Here is a 20,533-nt window from a genome sequence, read left to right on the forward strand (position 1 = left end):
CATCTACCGGAATGTTTTTTAAAACTAAGAATTTTATGCACTTTATTTATGGATCCCTCCATGATACTTAGCACAATGCCTTTCACATAAGGTGTTTGGTATTATTTGAATCAGCAATAAAATTTAAAGAAAAATGTCATCAGTAGAACATGAATATCTCAAATTTCAATATTTTACAAATGCAAGTGATTAGATCTGATAATCGAATCCAAATAAATTATTCTTTTATATAGACATGCAGATTGCATATGGTAAAGAGTATAACAGGTATTACAATAGTGCAGGTCACTTGAAAACACTATGGTTAACTTTTAAATAACATGTGAAACACAAAAATGAATATCAAAATATTAATTATTAAGATATTATGCCATTATCATAAGTATTTTCAATTTATAGAACGTATTATATATTCTAGCAAAGTATCCAAAGCCACACAAAATTCCTGTTAAATTTTTGTTTCCATTTCTCTGGTTTAGAAGATCTCAAAGCTCTAAACATTCCTTATTGTTTATTTAGGATGGTATTGACCGACTTTCAGGACACAGCTTTGGGTTGCTTTCCAAGGGAGTTAGGGGTTTGTGCTGAGCTGACCTCATCTCAAAGTAAGTCGTCTTCTAACCACTGGCAATCCTTCGTGACAGAGCTGCCCACAGACAGGGCTGCAGTCTGTAGCATGGCCAGAAATTTCGTTTGTTTGTTTATTCCATGGTTCACTTAACCAGATGTGCTAAATATAGAAATTTATTAAGTATTTCTACATCCTTCCTAACAGGCATTATTCAGATTTTATACTTTCATCCCAACTATACCCTTCCAAGGCATTAAAGATTTAATGCAATAGTATCAGATTATGATGCTAATAAAAATCCTCACAAATCACTGCTCAGGAACATTGTTGATGATTAAACTGGGGCATGAAATTAAAGGAGAACTTACTCATTTGTGGAAAAAATATTTTTACAAGATGTAGCTTAAAAGATATAGGAAAGAGGTCCTCTAGGTTCTTAGAAGCTTAAAAGTAGCTACAGAAGTTGTACCTCCAAGGAAACACATGTAAGAGTAGTTATAAGCCTCAGGGGTCCCCTTCTGAATGTGTCACTAAAGTTTAGAATACTCTAGGGAACCCTGGAAAGAAAGTTTATCCTAGGACAGAAGAGTGATCTAGTAAGGAACTAGTAAAAATAACTGATGTAAACTACCTTCTAAGTCAAAAACAGAAACTGATATATAAAACATTACAAAGTAAGGTGATAAGAAGTGGTAAATTCTGAAAAGTCACAAGGATTGCCTCACAGTTTACTTCCTATCCTTCTCTTTAAACTTGGGGTACACTTTTGTACCCTTATTTGTGAAATGGTAGATTGCTGGGGGCATAGAAAAAGTTAGTGATTTTTTTTTTTTTTCGGTTTAAGAGATGGGGGTCTCCTTATGCTGCCAGGCTGGACTCAAACTCCTACACTCAAGCAATCCTCCCGCCCTACCCTCCGCAAATGGTTGGGATTCCAGGTGCATATCGCCACACCCATGATTGTTTTTTTAATATTCCAGTTATTACAAGTAGGACTCAGGGCTGCTATCATCTTGCCACACAGACCGTGTGCCACCGACAATAAAGGACACCATTCACACAGGCCCCAAAGTGAGTGTTGCTCCCTGGGAGCTCTGCAAAGCCTTAATACAGAAAGTTGCACATAGGAAATGAACATATCCTTTAAACCTAACTTAGCATATTATCACCGTCTCAGGCAAACAAATAGTACTTTTGATGTAGAAGCAAAAGTTTTGGTGTTTGGCATCTGAATGGGACCAAGAGTACTTATTTTACCTTTAGCTACTGTGACAATGTGTTGAAAATGGAAATAAAAAGAAAAAAAAACCAATGTCAAACCCAGAACTCAAAAATTAAAAAGCGAAAATAATGACATTTCTAGTAGAGGGAAAGGTTTTGTTCAATAGATGGTGCTGGGTCAATTAGGTATCCATATGAGGAAATCACAACCTTGATCCCCCTACCTCAAATAATATACAGTTAAGTGCCACATAACGTCTCAAGCAACTGATTGCATATATAGTGGTCACATAAAATTATAATGGAGATGAAAAATTCCTATCACCTAATGACCTTGTAGCCATCCTAACATCGCACTGCAATGTCTTCCTCATATGCTTTAGTGATGCTGGTGTAAACAAATCTACTGTGTTACCAGTCCTATAAAAGTATAGCACATACAACTGTGTATGGTGCATAATAATTGACAGTGATAATCCACAACTATGTTACTGGTTCATGTATTTACTACATTATACTTTTAATCATTACGTTGATGTGTACTCTTTCTACTTATAAAAAAAGAACTGCAAAATAGCCTCAGGCAGGTTCTTCAGTAGATATTCCAGAAGAAGGGACTGTTATCAGAGGGGACAACAATTCCATGCTGTCCCTGAAGACCTTCCAGTGGGACAAAATGGCGAGGTGTAGAGCTGGAAGATAGTGATAATGAGTATCCTGACCCTGTGTAAGCCTAGGCTAATGTGTGTGTTTGTATCTTAGTTTTTAACAAAAAAGCTTAAAAAGTAAAAAAATGTGAAAAGAATAAAAATAGAAGCTTACAGAACAAGGATATAAAAAAGGAAATATTTTTATATCACTACATAATGTGTTTTGTGTTTTAAGCTAAGTACTATCAAGAAAGAGTCCAAAAGTTAAAAAAAAATTAAAGTTTATAAACTGAGTTACAGTAAGCTAAGTTTATTATTGAAGAAAAATATTTTTCACATAAATATGTATACACTAAGTGTATGTACAGTGTTTATAAAGTCTACAGCAGTGTACAGTAATGCCCAAGGCCTTCACATTCACTCACCACTCACTCGCTGACTTACCCAGAACAACTTCCAGTCTTGCAAACTCCATTCATGGTAAGTGCCCTATACAGGTATACCATTTTTTCTCTTTTATACTATATTTTTACTGTACCTTTTTAATGAGTAGCTATATTTAAATGTACAAATATTTCCCACTGTGTTACAACTGCCTATAGTATCAGCACAGTCACATGCTGTATAGGTTTCTAGCCTAGGAGGATCAGACTATACTATATAGCCTAGGTGTATAGTAGGCTGTACCATCTAGGTTTGTGAAAGTACATTCGATGATGTTTGCACAATGACAAAACTGCCTAACGATGCATTTCTCAGAAATTATCCCTGTCATTACACAATGCGTGACTATACAAAAATCAATCCTAAATAGACTATAGGTTTAAGTGTGAAAAGTAAAATAATAAAGATTTTTAAAACCCCATAAAGGTAGAGATTTTTTAACAGGACACAGAGTACTAACAATAAAAGAAAAAAATGAAAAAGTTGGACTTGATTAAAATTAAGAACATCTGTTCACCAAAAGACACATTAAAAAGTGTGAAGAGACGAGCCACCAAGTGGGAGAAAATATTTGCAGTATTACATATATCTGACCAAAGTCTCATCCAGAATACGTAAAAGATACAGATCCTACAGATCAACTTTCTAAAAAGCAGCTTAAACAGGCACTTTACAAAAGAAGCTATCCAAATGACCAATACATATATATATCAGAAGGGGTTCAGCTTCATTAGTCATTAAGGATATGCAAATTTAAACCAAAATGCTATGCCACTACATATCCAACAAAATGATTTAAATGAAATAGAAGAGAGTACAAGTGTTGGCAAAGATTTGAAACAACTGGAACTCTGGAACTCCTGGTGGAAGAGGAAAACTGATAGTAACCACTACTGGTAAACATAGAAATACTCTACGACCTAGCATTTCTACTGCTAGGTATATACCCAACAGAAAAGTGAATATGCATGCCATTATTTGTAATAGCCCCAAACCAGAAGCAACTCAATGTCCATCAACAGTAGAACGAACCAGAAGCAACCCAATGTCCACCAAAGTAGAACGAACAACTCGAAGCATATTCATGCAATAAGAATGAACTACAGCTCCAGGCAACAATATAGATGAACCTTACAAATATGGTGAGCAAAAGCAACCAGAGACAAAAAGATACATACTGTATGATTCCCCTTAAATAATGTTCAAAAACAGGCTACAGTAATGTACAGTGATAGAGATTAGAATAGTGATTTACCTTGAGGACAGAGGTAAAGCTAAGAAGGGAGAAGAAAGGGTTTCTAGGGTCCCTGTAATACTATTTCTTGAGCTGGGTGCTGGTTTCACAGGTTTGTTCACTTTGTAAAAATTGGTCAAGCTGTATAGTTTATGTCTGTATAACTGAAACAAAAAGTTTACATTATAACTTTTAAAATGTATTTTGCCACAATGAATAACATAATGATAACAAAAAAGACGAGCAAGGATATATAGAATTCATATAATGGAAAAGATGGCTATCAAATAATGAGACTACTTACAAATCTGTATATGAAAAGAACTCATTATAGAAGAACACTGTGTGAGTATACATATATTTTGTGTGGGTATTTCGGTTTCATTTCCAGTGACTTTTAATCTAAAATTGAAATGCATTGTTGATTCTATTTCCTTCTTCCCCTTTGAGACAAAAATAAGCTTAGAACAAGTCAACTCTATACCTAAACAGATCAAGCAATACATATCATCAAACTGGTGAAAGTATGTTCCAGAAAAAAGTAGTCTGTGCCAATGAAGCAATTTTCCATTCGAATGTGATTAATATTCAAATAAAAAAACCAGCTAGGAGTATCTAAATTTTAAAATAAAAATATAAGATATTAATGATCAGTAGATTAAAGGACAGTGTCTTTATATCATGACCAGAACTATAAAAGCACTTATAACAAAGCCACAAAAATGTGTATTTAATGGATTTATATAGTCTTACATGGCTAAGCACCTCTATTCTAGTTCAGATTTCTATAAACAACTAGACACAAAGAAAAGTACTGAGAGGTCTGAAACTGAATTTTAAATTGCCACAGATGGCATGTTTATAACACCCCCACAATATGCCGAGTGTTCTCCATAAAACCAACCTAGACACAATCCCTGCCTCTAGGGGACTTAAAATCTAAAAGTAGATGAGGCAGCCTAATTCAAACAAAGTAAACAAATAAAAGGAAACAAAGAACGGAATGTAAGAGAAGGGGCCTGCATTAATCTCCTGGCTCCCAGAAGGGTAACTGGCCAATCTGAACAGAGGGGAATAAAAGCAAACAAGTGAGAACTGCCTTATTTACCATAAAACTTAATATGACACAATGCAGTAAATATTTCCTAAAAAATTATGCTGACCAGACTGAAAATGCTTTGTTGTTTTCTAGATTCAACAGTCAGAAGATCTAAATCTCCATAATAGATATAATACATACCCCACTGGGTGTGAGTAAAAGACATTAAACAGTCCATGCAAGGGACTGATTTATAGCCCAAAATTTAAATTACTAAATCCAAAGCCTATGAAAGCATTATTTCAAAACTCCTGGCTCAACCGGCAATTAATTAACATGACACAACCATCTTTACCTCAAAATTCCTAAAACAAGACAGTGATTCTTACTGGACTGCATTTTTCATGTTGCCTCTAAAAGGATATATGAGCTATATTTGGTTTGTCTGTAAATAAACATTTCATGGGCTTACAGTTCAGGCCCTGATCTCCTTATCCAGTTGACTAGAGCTATTTCAATAGAAAGATGTCAAATGATCATCAGAAACGTCTCCAAATACAGAACATCTTTAAGCCTCTGAATTAAAGTACATCTGGATTTTAAACCATGTAGATTCTTCCCGAAGACTTCAAAACGCTGACAACATCCAATTAACTAAGTTATAGGAACCAAATTCACTTCAACAAACTGGTCCTATCTGCTTTGCTGTCTCCTTGGATCAAGTTTCTCTGGCAAAAACTGTTTATTTAAAAATAATAATGCAGCCAAATGCCACAAAAAAGGAAGATGAAGAAAGCAATAATATGTGACTTTGTCTCATCAGTCATATATATTGAAAGTGAACTATAAAGAGTGCAATTTAGGGCCGGGCATGGTGGCTCATGCCTATAATCCCAGCACTTTGGGAGGCTAAGGCAGGCAGACCACCTGAGGTCAGGAGTTTGAGACCAGCCTGGCCAACATGGTGAAACCTCACCTCTACTAAAAATATAAAAAATTAGCCAGGTTTGATGGTGCGTATCTGTAATCCCAGCTACTTGAGAGACTACTCTGCCCAGGAGGCAGAGGTTGGTTGCAGGGAGCCGAGATCGTGCCATTGCACTCCAGCCTGGGCAAAAAGAGCAAAACTCCATCTTGGGGGGCGGAGGGTGGGGGGGAAGAGTGTAATTTAGAATAAAAGCTTGAGGTCAGAATTACAGACATTATTTACTCAGTGCCTCACATCTCAACCACTTTCCCCCAGTTTTCTCTGTACCAGGCATAATGACTCAATTTCCCAAAATGCTATCTTGCCTCTACTTTCAAACATGGCTTCCTATTTAGATGGTAGACTCTTGACCACACTCTCTACATATAATATTTCCATCAGAGGAATTATATAAATAAAAATCTATTTTAGACAAATCCAAAGTAGCCGAGTAAAAGCTGTATTTGAATCTGTTTTATGAAGTCTTACAGTAAAAATGCATTGATTCGTTTCAGTAATTCAAACTCTTAAACCTTGGAGTTACCATCTAACTCCTCTCTTCACAACCCACTCCCTCACAATTTGAAAAGTACCAAATTGTTCAGATTCTCCTTCTGTCTAGATCCTTCCCTCTGAAAGGGTCCCAGAAGGCCCATCAAATAGGACAGCTGAGGTCTAATGTGCAGAAGAGTCTGATATGAGCCAGAGGAGAGGTAGTTTAGGATAAGAACCCAAAGGTTCCAGCCAGGCAGACAATATTAATATCTGGGACCAGACTGGATAACAGAAGAGGAATCTGAAGAGATTGCCTAGACCAGGGAGCCTGTGATACTTGACTCGAAAGGTCAAGAAGGTGTAGGCATAGATGGATCACACCAACTCAAAAGGGCCAGGTGGTACAAACACCCTGTAATTTTTGTCATATACCCCTCTTTTCAACGTCCTCTGCTGACATCGTAGCTTAGACCCTCTTTGGATCTCACTTAAGTGCAATATCGTAACTTACCTACTAGCCTCCTATTTCTCTACCTATACACTGCTGCCAAAATCATCTTCTTGAAGAGCCATGTGAAACCTCTTCGATGTTTTCCATTCACCTTCAAGTAAGACTAAGTCCTTAAAACGACTTACCAGACCTTCCAAGATCTGAATTCTCTCTAGCCTCATATCTGCAATACTTTTCCCCAGTGCTCTCTGCATCAGCCATGACTTTTAATTCCTCCAAATGCTATCTTGCCTCTAGTTGCAAACATGGCTTCCTTTTAGGCAGAAGATACTTAATCACCTCCCTTCCCCAAAACACACTCTCTCCCTCAGTCATTCATTTTATCTACTTTACTTTTACTTTCATGTCTCATCTTAAACATTACTGCCTTCAGGAGGTTTTCCCTGAACCCTTCAATGGGTCCCTGCTATATTCCTAGAATACTCTGTGCATCCCTTTTCATGACATTAATCAAAATTATAATGACAAACAGTAAACAATCTTGAGTTTGATGAGGGCAAGGATGCACTATGATTAAGACCGTTCATTCCAGCTGGTGTGGTGACTCACACCTGTAATCCCAGCACTTTGGGAGGCTGAGGTGGGTGGATCATTTGAGGTCAGGGGTTCCAGACCAGCCTGGCCAACATGGTGAAACCCAGTCTCTACTAAAAAACACAAAAATTAGCCGGGTGTGGTGGTGCACGCCTGTAGTCCCAGTTACTGGGGAGGCTGAGGAAGGAAAATTGTTTGAACCTGGGAGGCAGAGGTTGCCATGAGCAAAGATCATACCACTGCACTCCAGTCTGGGTGACAGAGTGAGACTCCATCTAAAAAAAAAAAGCATTAGTTCCTATTACTCAAAAACCTTCAGTGGCTTCCCCAATCTTCTGCATTAAGTATGTATTTCTCAGCACGGGCCTTCAAGGTTGTCTACAATATGAAGCTTTATGGTCTACTGTTTCTGAATGATTCCCAAAAAGCAGGATTATCTACTCCTTCCCAAATAAGCCAAGCATATTCTAGTGTCATTTCTGTAGCTTCCTCTACGAGCCTGGCTCCCCTAAGTCTTTCAAAATGCTATCCACTCTTCCCAACCTATATCAAATTCCATCTTCTCCACAGTCTTTCCTGATTTTCCCAAATAAATTTGGCCTCTCCCATCTTTGACTCCCTTCCTGTTTAAATACATTGTATTTTCTGTTTGGTACTTTCCTAAATCCATCTAGTTGTCACAGGATTTTTCTTACGCTTATTAATTCTAAATTTCTTAGATAATGGTGATAGCTGTTTTTCTATATAACTAGCATCTCCTTACTGCATTTAGTACATGCCTTATATCAGAAGGTGTTCCATAAATGCATTAACTTGAATCTTTTGAGACAGGGTGTTGCTGTCGTACAAGCTGAAGTGCAGCAGCACAATCACAGATTGTAACAAGGTTACAATCAACTGTAACCTTGAATTCCTGGGCTCAAGTGATCCTCCCACCTCAGCCTCCTAAGTAGCTGAGACTACAGGCACGTGCCACCACACTGAGCTATTTTTTAAATTTTTCTTTTTTTATAAATGGGATCTCACTATGTTGCCCAGGGTGGTCTCAAACTCCTGGGCTCAAGTGTTTCTTCTGCCTAGGTCTCTCAAAGTGCTGGGATTACAGGTGTGAGCCACCGTGCCCAGCACTGAATCTTAAAAATCTATTACACAGGCTGGGCACCAGGGTCTCACCTGTAATCCCAGCACTTTGGGAGGCTAAGGTGGGTGGATTACTTGAGGTCAGGAGTTCGAGACCAGCCTGAACAACATGGCAAAATCCTGTCTCCACTAAAAATACAAAAATTAGCCAGGCATGGTAGTGCACACCTGTAGTCCCAGCTACTCAGGAGGCTGAGGCATGAGAATCCCTTAAACCCAGGAGGTGGAGATTGCAGTGAGCCAAGATCATGCCACTGCACTCCAGCCTGGGCGACAGTGCAAGACTTCACCTCAAAAAAAAAAAAAAAAACTATTACCTATAAGGCAGTTGTGCAGCTGTGTATGGCAGTTGTCTAAATATGTGGATAAAACACTCTTTTAAGTACAAAAGCTATCCATGACATACAGAGAAGCTAAATTGAATTAGAGAAGCACATTATGTTACCAGTGCAATAATAGAAATACATTTTATTTGCATCATAAATAATTGCTCTTTAGAGAATAAGATTTATTGACCTTATATTATACATTAAGAGATGTCAACATTTATTTCAAATCTGATATTTCAAAGTAAATGGAATTTTAAGTCAAGTCTAATATAGCTGCAGAGCACAGTGCCAAAGCTCAGTGTTTGTTTTTGTGATCACTACTGTTTGCTGCAAAACAAAACAAAACAAAACAAAAACAGCAAATAACATTATTTAGGTTTGCCTAAAATTATGATTCAGAAGGGATGATATAAAGCACCAAGTTCAATCCATTAAATTTCCAGGTGAAGAATATAAAGACTATGAGTCTCTTGGCCAAGGTCACAAAGCCAAACTAGGACGAAGGTTCAGACCATCTGACTTCTACTCCAGCACTCTTCCCACCCCAGTTCAATACTCAACACTATAACGGCTACAGCACATTATTTTCAACCAACACTGAAGCAAACAATGCTCCAGTACTGTATTAAGGCCATTTGCACATTTTTAGCTATGCACCAGAGAAACAAAGTGTGATGAGTGAAGGAATGAGAAGGAATTCTTATATTTTCTCAGGAGCTTATATCATATAAAAGGTTAGAAATGAATACTACTTCATAAGCTTTCAGGAGAGTTGTGTTTAAAGACACTCTGAGAGACAAGAAAAACTTGATAGGAAAGTATACACAACTTACATAGAATTTTGACATAAAATATGCAAATGGAGCATTCTGAGTGCTCCATTATCAAAACTTACTATTTACTTTACAGTAACCAAAAAAAGGTGGAAGAAAAAAAAGAAAACCTAGCTGCCTATTTGTTAAAACGCATGTAAAACATGAACATGCCTACCAATACCTACCAAATATTTGTTATTACATATTGCTTCTTACAGCTCTATAGTTCGTAACTGGCATATAGTGGGCACTTAAAGTGTTTCATAATAAATTCTCTACTCTGTATTAGTATCATCCAGTATTATTCTTGAATATTATGGTTGTACATCAGTCACTAAAATGTTGCTACTTGTAGAAGGAAACAATGCATACAGTCTGTATCAAATGGAAATGTTTCCAAGGCTAGAACAGTTTACATTATGTGTATATATGTATCAATATATTTGTGTGTCTCTGTGTATGTGTATATGTATTCATTTGCTCTCCCTATATATGTATGCATGTATATATATGTTTGTATGGCATGTATTTTTGATGTTAATTTTACCTAAGGATCTTATGTTATGGAACAGTGATTTTCCAGCTTTCCTTACAGCAATTCATAATGCGAAAAAGATTTTACATTACAACCTAGTACACACACACACACACAGGGACACACATACACAACCAAAACAAAAGTTTCATGAAACACCACCCTTACTATATGCAAAGCACTAATATTTTCCATTCCATTTTAAAAAGTGGATGTTTATTATTCACTAAACTGTTTGGAAACTCATAAAAGAGAAAAAAAAAAAGATGCTGAGAAGGTGTATACCTTAGTTTGGCATCCATTTCTTAGAAATAATCTACCATCAATAGATACCAACCAGAAAATACCAAAATGAAGTCTACAAACTATTAAACATCATTCATTCAAAAGTGCTATTGAGCACCTGAAAGGCTGGGTCATAAAACAAGTCCCTACTTGGGAGGCCAAGGCAGGTCGAACACCTGAGGTCAGAAGTTCAAGACCAGCCTGATCAACATGGTGAAATCTAGCCTTTACTAAAAATACAAAAAGTTAGTTGGACGTGGTAGTGGGTGCCTGTAATCCCAGCTACTTGGGAGGCTGAGGCAGGAGAATCACTTGAACCCAGGAGGCGGAGGTTGCAGTGAGCTGAGATTGCGCCACTGTACTCTAGCCTGGGCGACAAGAGCAAACTCTGTCTCGGAGGGGGTGGGGGGGGGAAAAACAAGTCCCCACAATTTAAAAGGAGTCATATAATAATGGAATTTGTTCTCTGACCATAACGGAATTAGAAATCAGTAACAGAAAGCTATCTGTAAAATCCCCAAACATATGGCAAATAAATAATGTACTTCTAAATAATCCAAGGGTCAAAGAAGAGATAAAAAGGAAAATTAGAAATTATCTTTAAGTGAAAACAAAATACAGCAAAATTTGGGAGAAGTAAAAACACAAGCCGGAGATTTTCTGGTTTAAGAGAAGAACAACGAGCCCAGACCATTCATTAGGTCCACTTAGTTTTCTCTAGAGCAATCCAACCATACTACTCCCAAACCCTGCTCACATAAGGAGAGTGGCCACCTACAATGAGAACAATCAGATTATTATTTGAGGAAGCTTAAGGTGAAGGAACCAGCTCCTCAGCTCACCCCCATTGGAGAGGTTTCTTAAGTCTAAAAAAAGACCAGGAATCGAAATAAGCATTGTGGTGTCACTAAAGGAGATGAGCCATACAAACGGGACCATATGAATAGAGGGCAGTGAGAAATAAATACAGAAAGAGGCAAGACAAGAGGATGCAGAACATGATGGTGGAATGGACAGCACTAGACTGTATGCTTCTAGATAGCAGCTTCCTCCCCATACTAAGGGCAACTCCTGGAACACAACAGCCTGCTATTGTCTAACGTGTGAAACTGAACCTTCACAGATTCATCTCAGAACCAAACTAAGCACAGAAACACTTTAGCTTCTCAGAGATCATCAAGACCAAGATGGGCCAGAAATAAAACCTGTCCTGCCTTCAGACATATGTGCTAAGGTAGCCTGAGGACCCACCCCTCCAATCTCCAAACTCTGCAAATGTGGGTCATATTATATATTCTAGTATCATTTATTCCAGCATTTCACAGGAGAGGAGAGAGGATAAGTATCTCAATTCCTGTTGTTAATTCAATGTAATTAGTTTATTCACTAGTAAAAAGGCGGGGGCTATTACATTAGTAGACGACCATTAACTTAGTTTTATGGCTAAATATTAGGTTTATCATTTCTATTAGTAGCACTCATTAAATGAAAATAAAGGGCCCATATGTTTTCTATGCGTATTTCAGGGAACTAAAGTGAGTAAGGACGCTATTCTGCTTTCCTGGAGCCAATCCCACATCCTGCTAGGTTTGGTTTTCATATGCGCCCGGCTTCTTAAAATAGGCATAAACAGTCTTATTTAGTTCTAGGCTATTCATTTCCACAGAGAAAAAATCTCAGAACTTTTTAACTGTCATAGGTTACCTCATTTTTTTACACCTTTATTGTGATGAAGAAAGAAAAATACCGTATCAGGGCAAAAGAAAGACTGAGCTTAATTACAAAGATTTAAAAGAAACATTTACATAGTGGCTTATTAGAGAAAAAACACTATGTCCCTCTCATCTCAAGGAAAACCATTTATCCCAAAACGCATAAATACTATGCTTCTTTAAGTTATATCATTCTTTCTAGAAAGAACTGGAGTCTTGGATTTAATCTCGTAATATGAACAGTTTACTACTCAAAACCACTATAGGAACTAAATGACTCTATCAATTCAAAAACAGTTATCTCAAATAAAAACTTCACAATGCAATGATACTTTTGACAGAGCATTTATGAACTACAACCAATGTTTCAAAATCCTTTTGGAGGAGAGAAATTCAAAGTGATGAAATAAAGATGACCAAAGTTATATTACTGATTTACAACATTAAACGATCTCAGCATGCATTACTTTGGAGCAGAGATTTACACAGCACAATCAATACATTTGAGCAATGTGTCAGTGAAAGTGATTAAATATGCCAAGGTCTTAATTATAACACCACTTTACATTTGTGTAGAACATTCCAGTTTGCAAAGCACTTATATCCCATAAACCCATTTGACTCTGTGTCTTCCAGTTTAAATATAATAGATATGAGTTCACGTGGATAAGAGAAGCTATGTACTGAAGTGGTTAAGAATATGGAATTACATAAGATGTATTAAATTTACTTTTGCTTGCTTCTATTTCCCTTTTTTAGAATGTGGCTACTAGAAAATTTAAAATTAAAATGTGGCTCACATTGTATTTCTATTGGATAGCATTGTTCAGTCAGTTTATTGACAGATTTTATTTGCTAGCCTAGGGGGCACAATCATTGACGTATAAAAAGATTAAGAAAAGGAAATAACACCCTCTCCACTAAAGGATTTGACATTTTAAGTGAAGTGTCACAGGTTCAGTAATAATATTGCAGCCAAGCTTAAAAGCAAAATAAAAGGTAAAGTCATACAAAACTTTCTTATGGAATGTGGCTGTTCTCTTCTATAAATAGATTACTGACATTAAATTACGGAAAGTGATTTAAGAAACAATGTTACCCTCTTTAAAAGCCCACAAATTTGCTCTGCCTGAACAAGGAGGAAAATGTTCTGCCCTCCTCTTGCTAGAACCTGAACGCAAAGACAGAATAAGGCAAGTAAGTCCTACAAGGGGGTTTCACCATCTACTCTGATATCATTTACTCCTTCATTTTACAGAGAAAGAAAATGAGTCTTAGCCTGACTAGGTGGCTTATCCAAAATGTCATCATTTCAAAATGTAATCAGTATAAAAATATCTGTTTATAAATATCTCATTTAGTAACAATTATTTAGACTTTTATACTAGGTCTTCAAATTCCAGGATATATTTTACACTTCAGCACATCTCAATTTAGATACTAAATTTTCATCAGCAATATTTGATCTATATTTAGAGTTCATAAAGCTCAAGGTTGAAAACTAAATTTTCATAGCCAATTTGTTTCCATGTGGCTAGTGGCTACATTAGACAGAAAGCTTTATAGAATATCTGATGAGTTCAGTAAGCTCAGTGAATGCTCTCTTCAATATCCAAAAACTATCATTCTCTCCTAAGGACAGAGGTGGAAGAGAAAGATCCTAGACTCTCCCTTCAGATAGGCAGTTTGGTGGCTTTCATTAGCGATATGTAACTGCAACTATTTTTGTGTTAACTGGGCATGAGAAGGTATTAAATACAAGATTCTAGAACTAAAAAAAAAAAAAAAAAAAAAAAAAGAATATGGAATTGAAGTCAACTGTTTGTTTTGGACTTGCAGCAATGTCACTTAGATAACACGATCATGAGTAAACTACTCAATATTTCCCTGCCTTAGTGTCATCATCTGTAAAATGGAAATAACACTCTTTCCACCTCTTGGGCATACTAAGAATTAAGTCAATTAATATATGTCAAGTACTTATAAGGCAGAGTAACCATTATATACACCGTGGTTTTTGAGATCAGTAGCCTCATATGTATGGATATCCATACATATCCATTGTATGGAAATGTATGGGAAACTATGTACTAACCTCATTATACGAAGCTAGTAAGCCACACAGCCAGGAATAAAAACCAGACCTTTGGCTGCGTGAGGTGGCTGTAATTCCAGCACTTTGGGAGGCTGAGGTGGGCGGATCACCTGAGGTCAGGAGTTCGAGACTAGCCTGGCCAACATGGTGAAACCCTGTCTCTACCAAAACTACAAAAATTGGCTGGGCATGGTGGTATAGGCCTGTAGTCCCAGCTACTCAGGAGGCTGAGGTGGGAGGATCACTTGAGCCTCGGAGGTGGAGGTTACAGAAAACCGAGATTGTGCCACTGCATTCCACCCTGGGTGACAAAGTGAGATACTGTCTAAAAACAAAAAACAAAACAAAAAAACCTCAGACCTTCTTCTTCCATTTGATGCTCCATCCATAGAGGGCTGGGTTAAGGTTTTCTAGACTAACATAAACAGTTTAACATAAAATTTTACAAATCAAAAAAAAATTCAGCAGCTCAAAACATTAATCAAATTCGATTTTAATCTATATGTCTCTACATATGTTTCAGATTACACTGATTATTAAAAAACAAAAACAACTAATGTTCCATTTGGGGGGCAGAACTACACACCAAGGAATAGTTCTCTGGGTTGCTATATTTGTAAAACAAAACTCTATTGCCTCACTTTTCAAAAGACAGACAAAAATGGAAACAAACTTATCACATCACATCACATAATGCTAGTATGATGTTCATTACTTCAAATTCTTTATCAAATAAGATCTATGATGATGATAATGACTGTTTTAGGATTTCCTTTTTTCCCCCTTTAGTTTTCAAAACATTCAGTATTGGGATATTAACATCTGTAATTTAAAAAACAATCCCTCCCAAAAAAGTGTATCAAAGAATGAAAACAGTATTGATAGAAGAAACAACTTAGAAATTAATTCTAGAAAACAGATACTTAGCTGAAAAACTGTCCTCTTTTTTCAGACATGTTTTAGGTATCTTTCCTTAGACTTTGTTCAAACTTTTTTCTTTTAATGATTTAGGTGACTGTGATAACATCTTTCACTGTATTTAAAAATAGGGCATGGGTGCGTAAATGTATGAGCTGGAATGCAAAACTGGCACACTAAATCAGAGCATTAAATCATTTAGTATATTCTAGTACATTTAGTATATTCTAGTATAAAAATGTATTTTAAGCATTGATATCTCCATGCTCTGTCTTCACAGTTTTAATCCAATCATCTTTATTCTTTTTCATAGTGAAGAAATGTGAAATCATGAACTTCTTAACGTTCTCAAATATGCCAAGCCAATTAAGAGATTATTGGCCGGGTGTGACGGCTCACACCTGTAATCCTAGTACCTTGGGAGGCCGAGGCAGGTGGACTGCCTAAGCTCAGGAGTTCGAGACCAGCCTGGGCAACACAGTGAAACCCCATCTCTACTAAAATACAAAAAATTAGCCAGGCCTGGCAGCGTGTGCCTGTATAGTCCCAGCTACTCAGGAGGCTGAGGCAGGAGAATTGCTTGAACCCAGGAGGCAGAGGTTGCAGTGAGCCGAGAGCACGCCACTGCACTCCAGTCTAGGAAACAAAGCGAGACTCCATCTCAAACAAACAAACAAAAAAAGATTATCCTAGGACAATGCACTCCTCTATTCCAGGCCTCTGGATCCCTCCTTGAATAAGCACAGGCCAGAACATCAGTGGTTCTCAGTCTTCTTTCCACCCCAACCCATCTGAGGGATTCAACACCTCTCCATTTATAGAAGTGACGACAGTCTGAAAACGTCCCTCAGGTGATTCTAAGACACTACCCTAGAAGCTGTTCCCGTGCTGGTACCCTCTAGTACACTACGGCAGACTTATCTGAGGTTCCACACAGCTCTACAGTCTGCAACTTTAGGTACAGGAAAACTATAGTAACACTTCAATAGGAGCTTAGGAAGAAAGGCCAAAAGTTAGTATACATCTTCATTTGTTGGAACATGAAAGATTCAAATAAGAATGTCTATACTGATGACATCAAAGAAGAAGATGGTATAACTGTTCATATGGCAGGCGGCACAACTGACCTAGAATTGGCTTCTAATCAAGGAGGTAGATAAAGGAGGAGGAAAAATAGGGAATCAATCAAAATAATCACCCCTAAGGTTTGAGGAAACGGTCTGAATGTGTGATTAATGGAAAGACTTGTGTAAGTTAACTTGCCTGATATCAGAAAGGGAAGCCAAAGATGAACGCACAGAGATGTGATGGTATATGATCCCAATTTCTTCTCCAAAATATCGATTTGTCACATGTTTGATATCAATTCCATGTAAGTAATTTTTTTTTTCTGAACAACTCTATAAACTAATAACCAATAAATACTAAAAAGAAAAGATTTGGACACACACATTATAAATACAAATCAAATACACCAGTTCAGCATGGTGATTGACGAGAACTGCCAAGTATGGTATTTACAAACAATGTTCATATTTCTTTGAATATCCACTTACTGTGGACAAATTGCACAGCATTTAAACGCTATTGTTATAGTTGGGTATGGTGACTTGTGCCTGTAATCCCAGACTCTCTGGAGGACAGGAGTTCAAGACCAGCATGGGCAACATACTGAGATCCCCATCTCTTAAAAAAACACAGTGATAATTTAAAAAGCTCTTGTATGTGCAAAATCATGTGAAAAATTCTCACAACTAGGAAAGAAGGAAATAGAATTTGAAAACTTCCTTGGAAGATGTGCATTTTCTGATCCAAATGTGAACCAATATTACGTCGTCATTAATAAGTATGCAAGTTATGGTAAAGAGGCCGACTGAGGCTTCAAAATTAGGATATTTATATAAAACAACGTGTAACTGAACTATCTTCAAACAAGAAAACATTATAACTTAATAAATGCTGATGCTGATTGTTAACTGTATGTTTTACAATGAGACGACCTTTAAATGGGACAAAAAATAACAGGTGATCAACAGATTTAGAATTTGAAAATAAAAAACTGGCAGGCTCTAAAAGTTGCTGTCCTCTGTACCTAAAGATGCCACTAGTGGCTAGTCAGAATACAATGTGTACGTCACTATCACTCTCTAACATTTACTATTGCTATAATGGACTACTGGTCAAAAAAGTAGATAAAAATGTGGGCATTAATTTCTTCTGAAACAACTACAAAATACACTGACCATTGTTGCTTAACTTAGTGAAAAGCACTCCCTATTTAACAAACACATTCTCAATGTTCCCAGTGTGAACTGTAACTGTAAAACCTAAAACTTGGGTCAGTACACAGACCAACAAGAAATAAAAATGAACAGAAAGAAATGCCCGAATATCAATTCTGAAGGATGTTCGCTTCTGAAATGGTGGCAATAAATACTGTGAAAAAAAGACAATTCCACACACAGGGTTGAGATGGGTGAACAGTTGTTGGATGAAGATACATATTTCTTCCTCATTTTATACCCATGTGTCAAAGCATCAAAACAATCTATTTGCGACAGTTTATGTTGTGTCTCGAACTTTACATCTAAGTTTACCATGAGGGGCAAAAAAAACCTGTTTGGCTTGACTCACCGTGAATCACAGCCAGGAGGTCATCTTGTTGTGTATCAGCAACTATGTTTTCGCTACAGCTATGTGACCTGAAGTGGCAGCAGCAGAGGCACCAAAATAGAAGGGGCAGGAGCCTTCTCTTGGCTTCTTGGCCGCAAATGGGCTTTCCAGCCCATTCGGGCAACTGAGCAAGAGCCAACCGCAGAGGAGAAAGAACCAACCCGACAGCTCCGCGGAGAAAGGCTGCAGGCCCACCCCACCTTCCGTGCCCTCCCGGGGAGCCCGGGTAAGCAAGAACATAAAAGAGACAGGCTTAAGAAACAGCCTGGAGAAAACACAGCATGACAGGGGTCAAAACTAGCCTCATGGAGGGCAAAACCCAGCCGTGACCGTGAAGCACAGATTTCGGGGCGGTCTGGACGCGGAGGAGGCTCTCTACCCTGGGGCTCCGGGAGCGGCCCCGGCGCGAGCGCGCCACGGGCCCCCAGCCTTCAAGCTCCCCCGGCCGCCTGGGATCTGCCCCCGCTCCCACCTAACCTGTCCGGTGCCCGCTGGCCGGGCCCGAGCCTCCAGCTCCCTGCCCGCACCCCGGCCCACCCTTCCATCCCGTGCTCTCCCTGCATATCTCTCGGGACCACTGGCCGAGTCAGCGTGGGCAGGCGCCGCTGCCCTGCTGCCCCGCAGCCCCAGGCCCGGCCCCGGCACTCACTTTCTGAATCCGCTTCAGCGCCATGGATCAGGGATCGCGGTGGGGACACCGGCCGGCAGGGGTCGGCTGCGGGGCTCGGGGGCGTGAGTCTTCGCGAGTTGGGCTCGCTGGCAGCTCAGCTGGCTCCGCGCGGTGGGTCCCCGGTTCGCCGCTCCCTGGCTCGCTCCGGGCGCCGGTCCCTGCTCCGTCTGCGCCCGAGCGCGAGTGTGCGCGAGTGTGCGGGCGGGGAGGCCGGCGAGACTCTTTTGTTTCCGCTTTTGCTTCTGGGAAGGAGCCTGCGCCCTCCCCGCCGCGCCCCGCCCCGCCTGGCATACTGGGAAGTGTAGTTCCAGCCCTGTCCTCGGCCGCAGGCCCCCAGACGCTGCCAGGTTACTTGCTGCTGACCTTAGCCAGGCAGCTTAAGGTGAGAGCTGCCGGGTGCTGGAGTTAGTCTCTACAGTCTCATTTAGAGCAAGTTACTGAACCTGGGGCTGCGCATCTGTAAAATGGGGATAACAAATGAGCTCCTAACGCACATAAAGGAATTTCTAAATCATCAGTTAGTAATTCCTTATCCAATAGGTGCCACAGCTGGTTTTATTATATTTACCTTTAAATATTTCACTGTCTTTTCTCAAATATATGAATTATCTCAATTACTCACCCAGCACACATGCACAAACTCATATCTATCAGACCCCTTACTTACCTCCTTGGTTCTTACTGCAGAGGAAAAAGGTGTCTCTTCTGTCCAATGCACAGATCTTCCGTGTCTGAGTGCATTGTCTGCTCATAGGTATGCCCCTCCCATAAATTACCCGCTTCGAACACCGAGTTCAGAGCTCTCACTCCCATCGTTGACTCCTTCCCTTCCATTGACAGTCTCTGACTAATAGTCAACGCACACTCCCCACTCTCCAATTCCTGGGCACTTGTGTACCCATTAAAACTTGGCTTCTTGGCCGGGCACAGTGGCTCACGCCTGTAATCCTAGGGCTTTGGGAGGCTGAGGCGGGCAGATTACCTGAGGTTGGGAGTTCGAGACCAGACTGGCCAACATGGTGAAATCCCATCTCTACTAAAAATACAAAAATTACCTGGGCATGGTGGTGGGCGCCTGTAATCCCAGCTACTCAGGAGACTGAGGCAGGAGAACCGCTTAATCCCGGGAGGCGGAGGTTGCAGTGAGCTGAGATGGAGTCACTGCTCTCCAGCCTGGGCGACAGAGTAAGACTCTGTCTCAAAAAGGAAAAAAAAAAAAGTGAAAACATCAACAGATGTTGGTGATGCTGAGGAGAAAAGGTAACATTTATATGCTGTTAGTGGGAATGTAAATTAGTTCAGCCATCGTGGAAAACAGTTTGGAGATTTCTCAAAGAACTTACAACAAAACTACCATTTGACCCAGCAATCCCATTACTGGTTATATATGCAACTGAAAACAAATTATTCCACCAAAAAGATATATGTTCTCACATGTTCATCAGTACTATTCACAATAGCAAAGACATGGAGTCAACCTAGGTGCTCATTAATGGTGGATTGGATAAAGAAAATGGGGCATACACTGTGGAATACTATGCAGCCATAAAAAAGAATGAAATAATATCCTTTGCAGCAACATAGATACAGCTGGAGGCCATTATCCTAAGTGAATTAATGCAGGAACAGAAAATGAAATACCACATATTCTTACTTATAAGTGGGAGCTAAACATCAGATATGCATTGTATTAGT

The 20,533-nt window shown here is 38.9% G+C and overlaps 1 protein-coding gene across 1 annotated transcript in view; it reads right to left on the reverse strand.

Annotated features, from left to right (window-relative positions):
- Positions 1-19,037, reverse strand: part of UBE2D1 (ubiquitin conjugating enzyme E2 D1) — a 35,737-nt gene extending 16,700 nt beyond the window's left edge. Inside the window, exon 1 of the mRNA XM_005565814.5 lies at positions 18,818-19,037. Within this exon, the coding sequence (XP_005565871.1) occupies positions 18,818-18,841 (24 nt within the window). The 5' untranslated portion in view covers positions 18,842-19,037. The remainder of the gene's footprint in view (positions 1-18,817) is intronic.
- Positions 19,038-20,533: the final 1,496 nt, after the last annotated feature.

Source organism: Macaca fascicularis, chromosome 9 (genome assembly GCF_037993035.2).
Source record: "Macaca fascicularis isolate 582-1 chromosome 9, T2T-MFA8v1.1".
In the NCBI taxonomy this organism is placed as follows: Eukaryota; Metazoa; Chordata; class Mammalia; order Primates; family Cercopithecidae; genus Macaca; species Macaca fascicularis.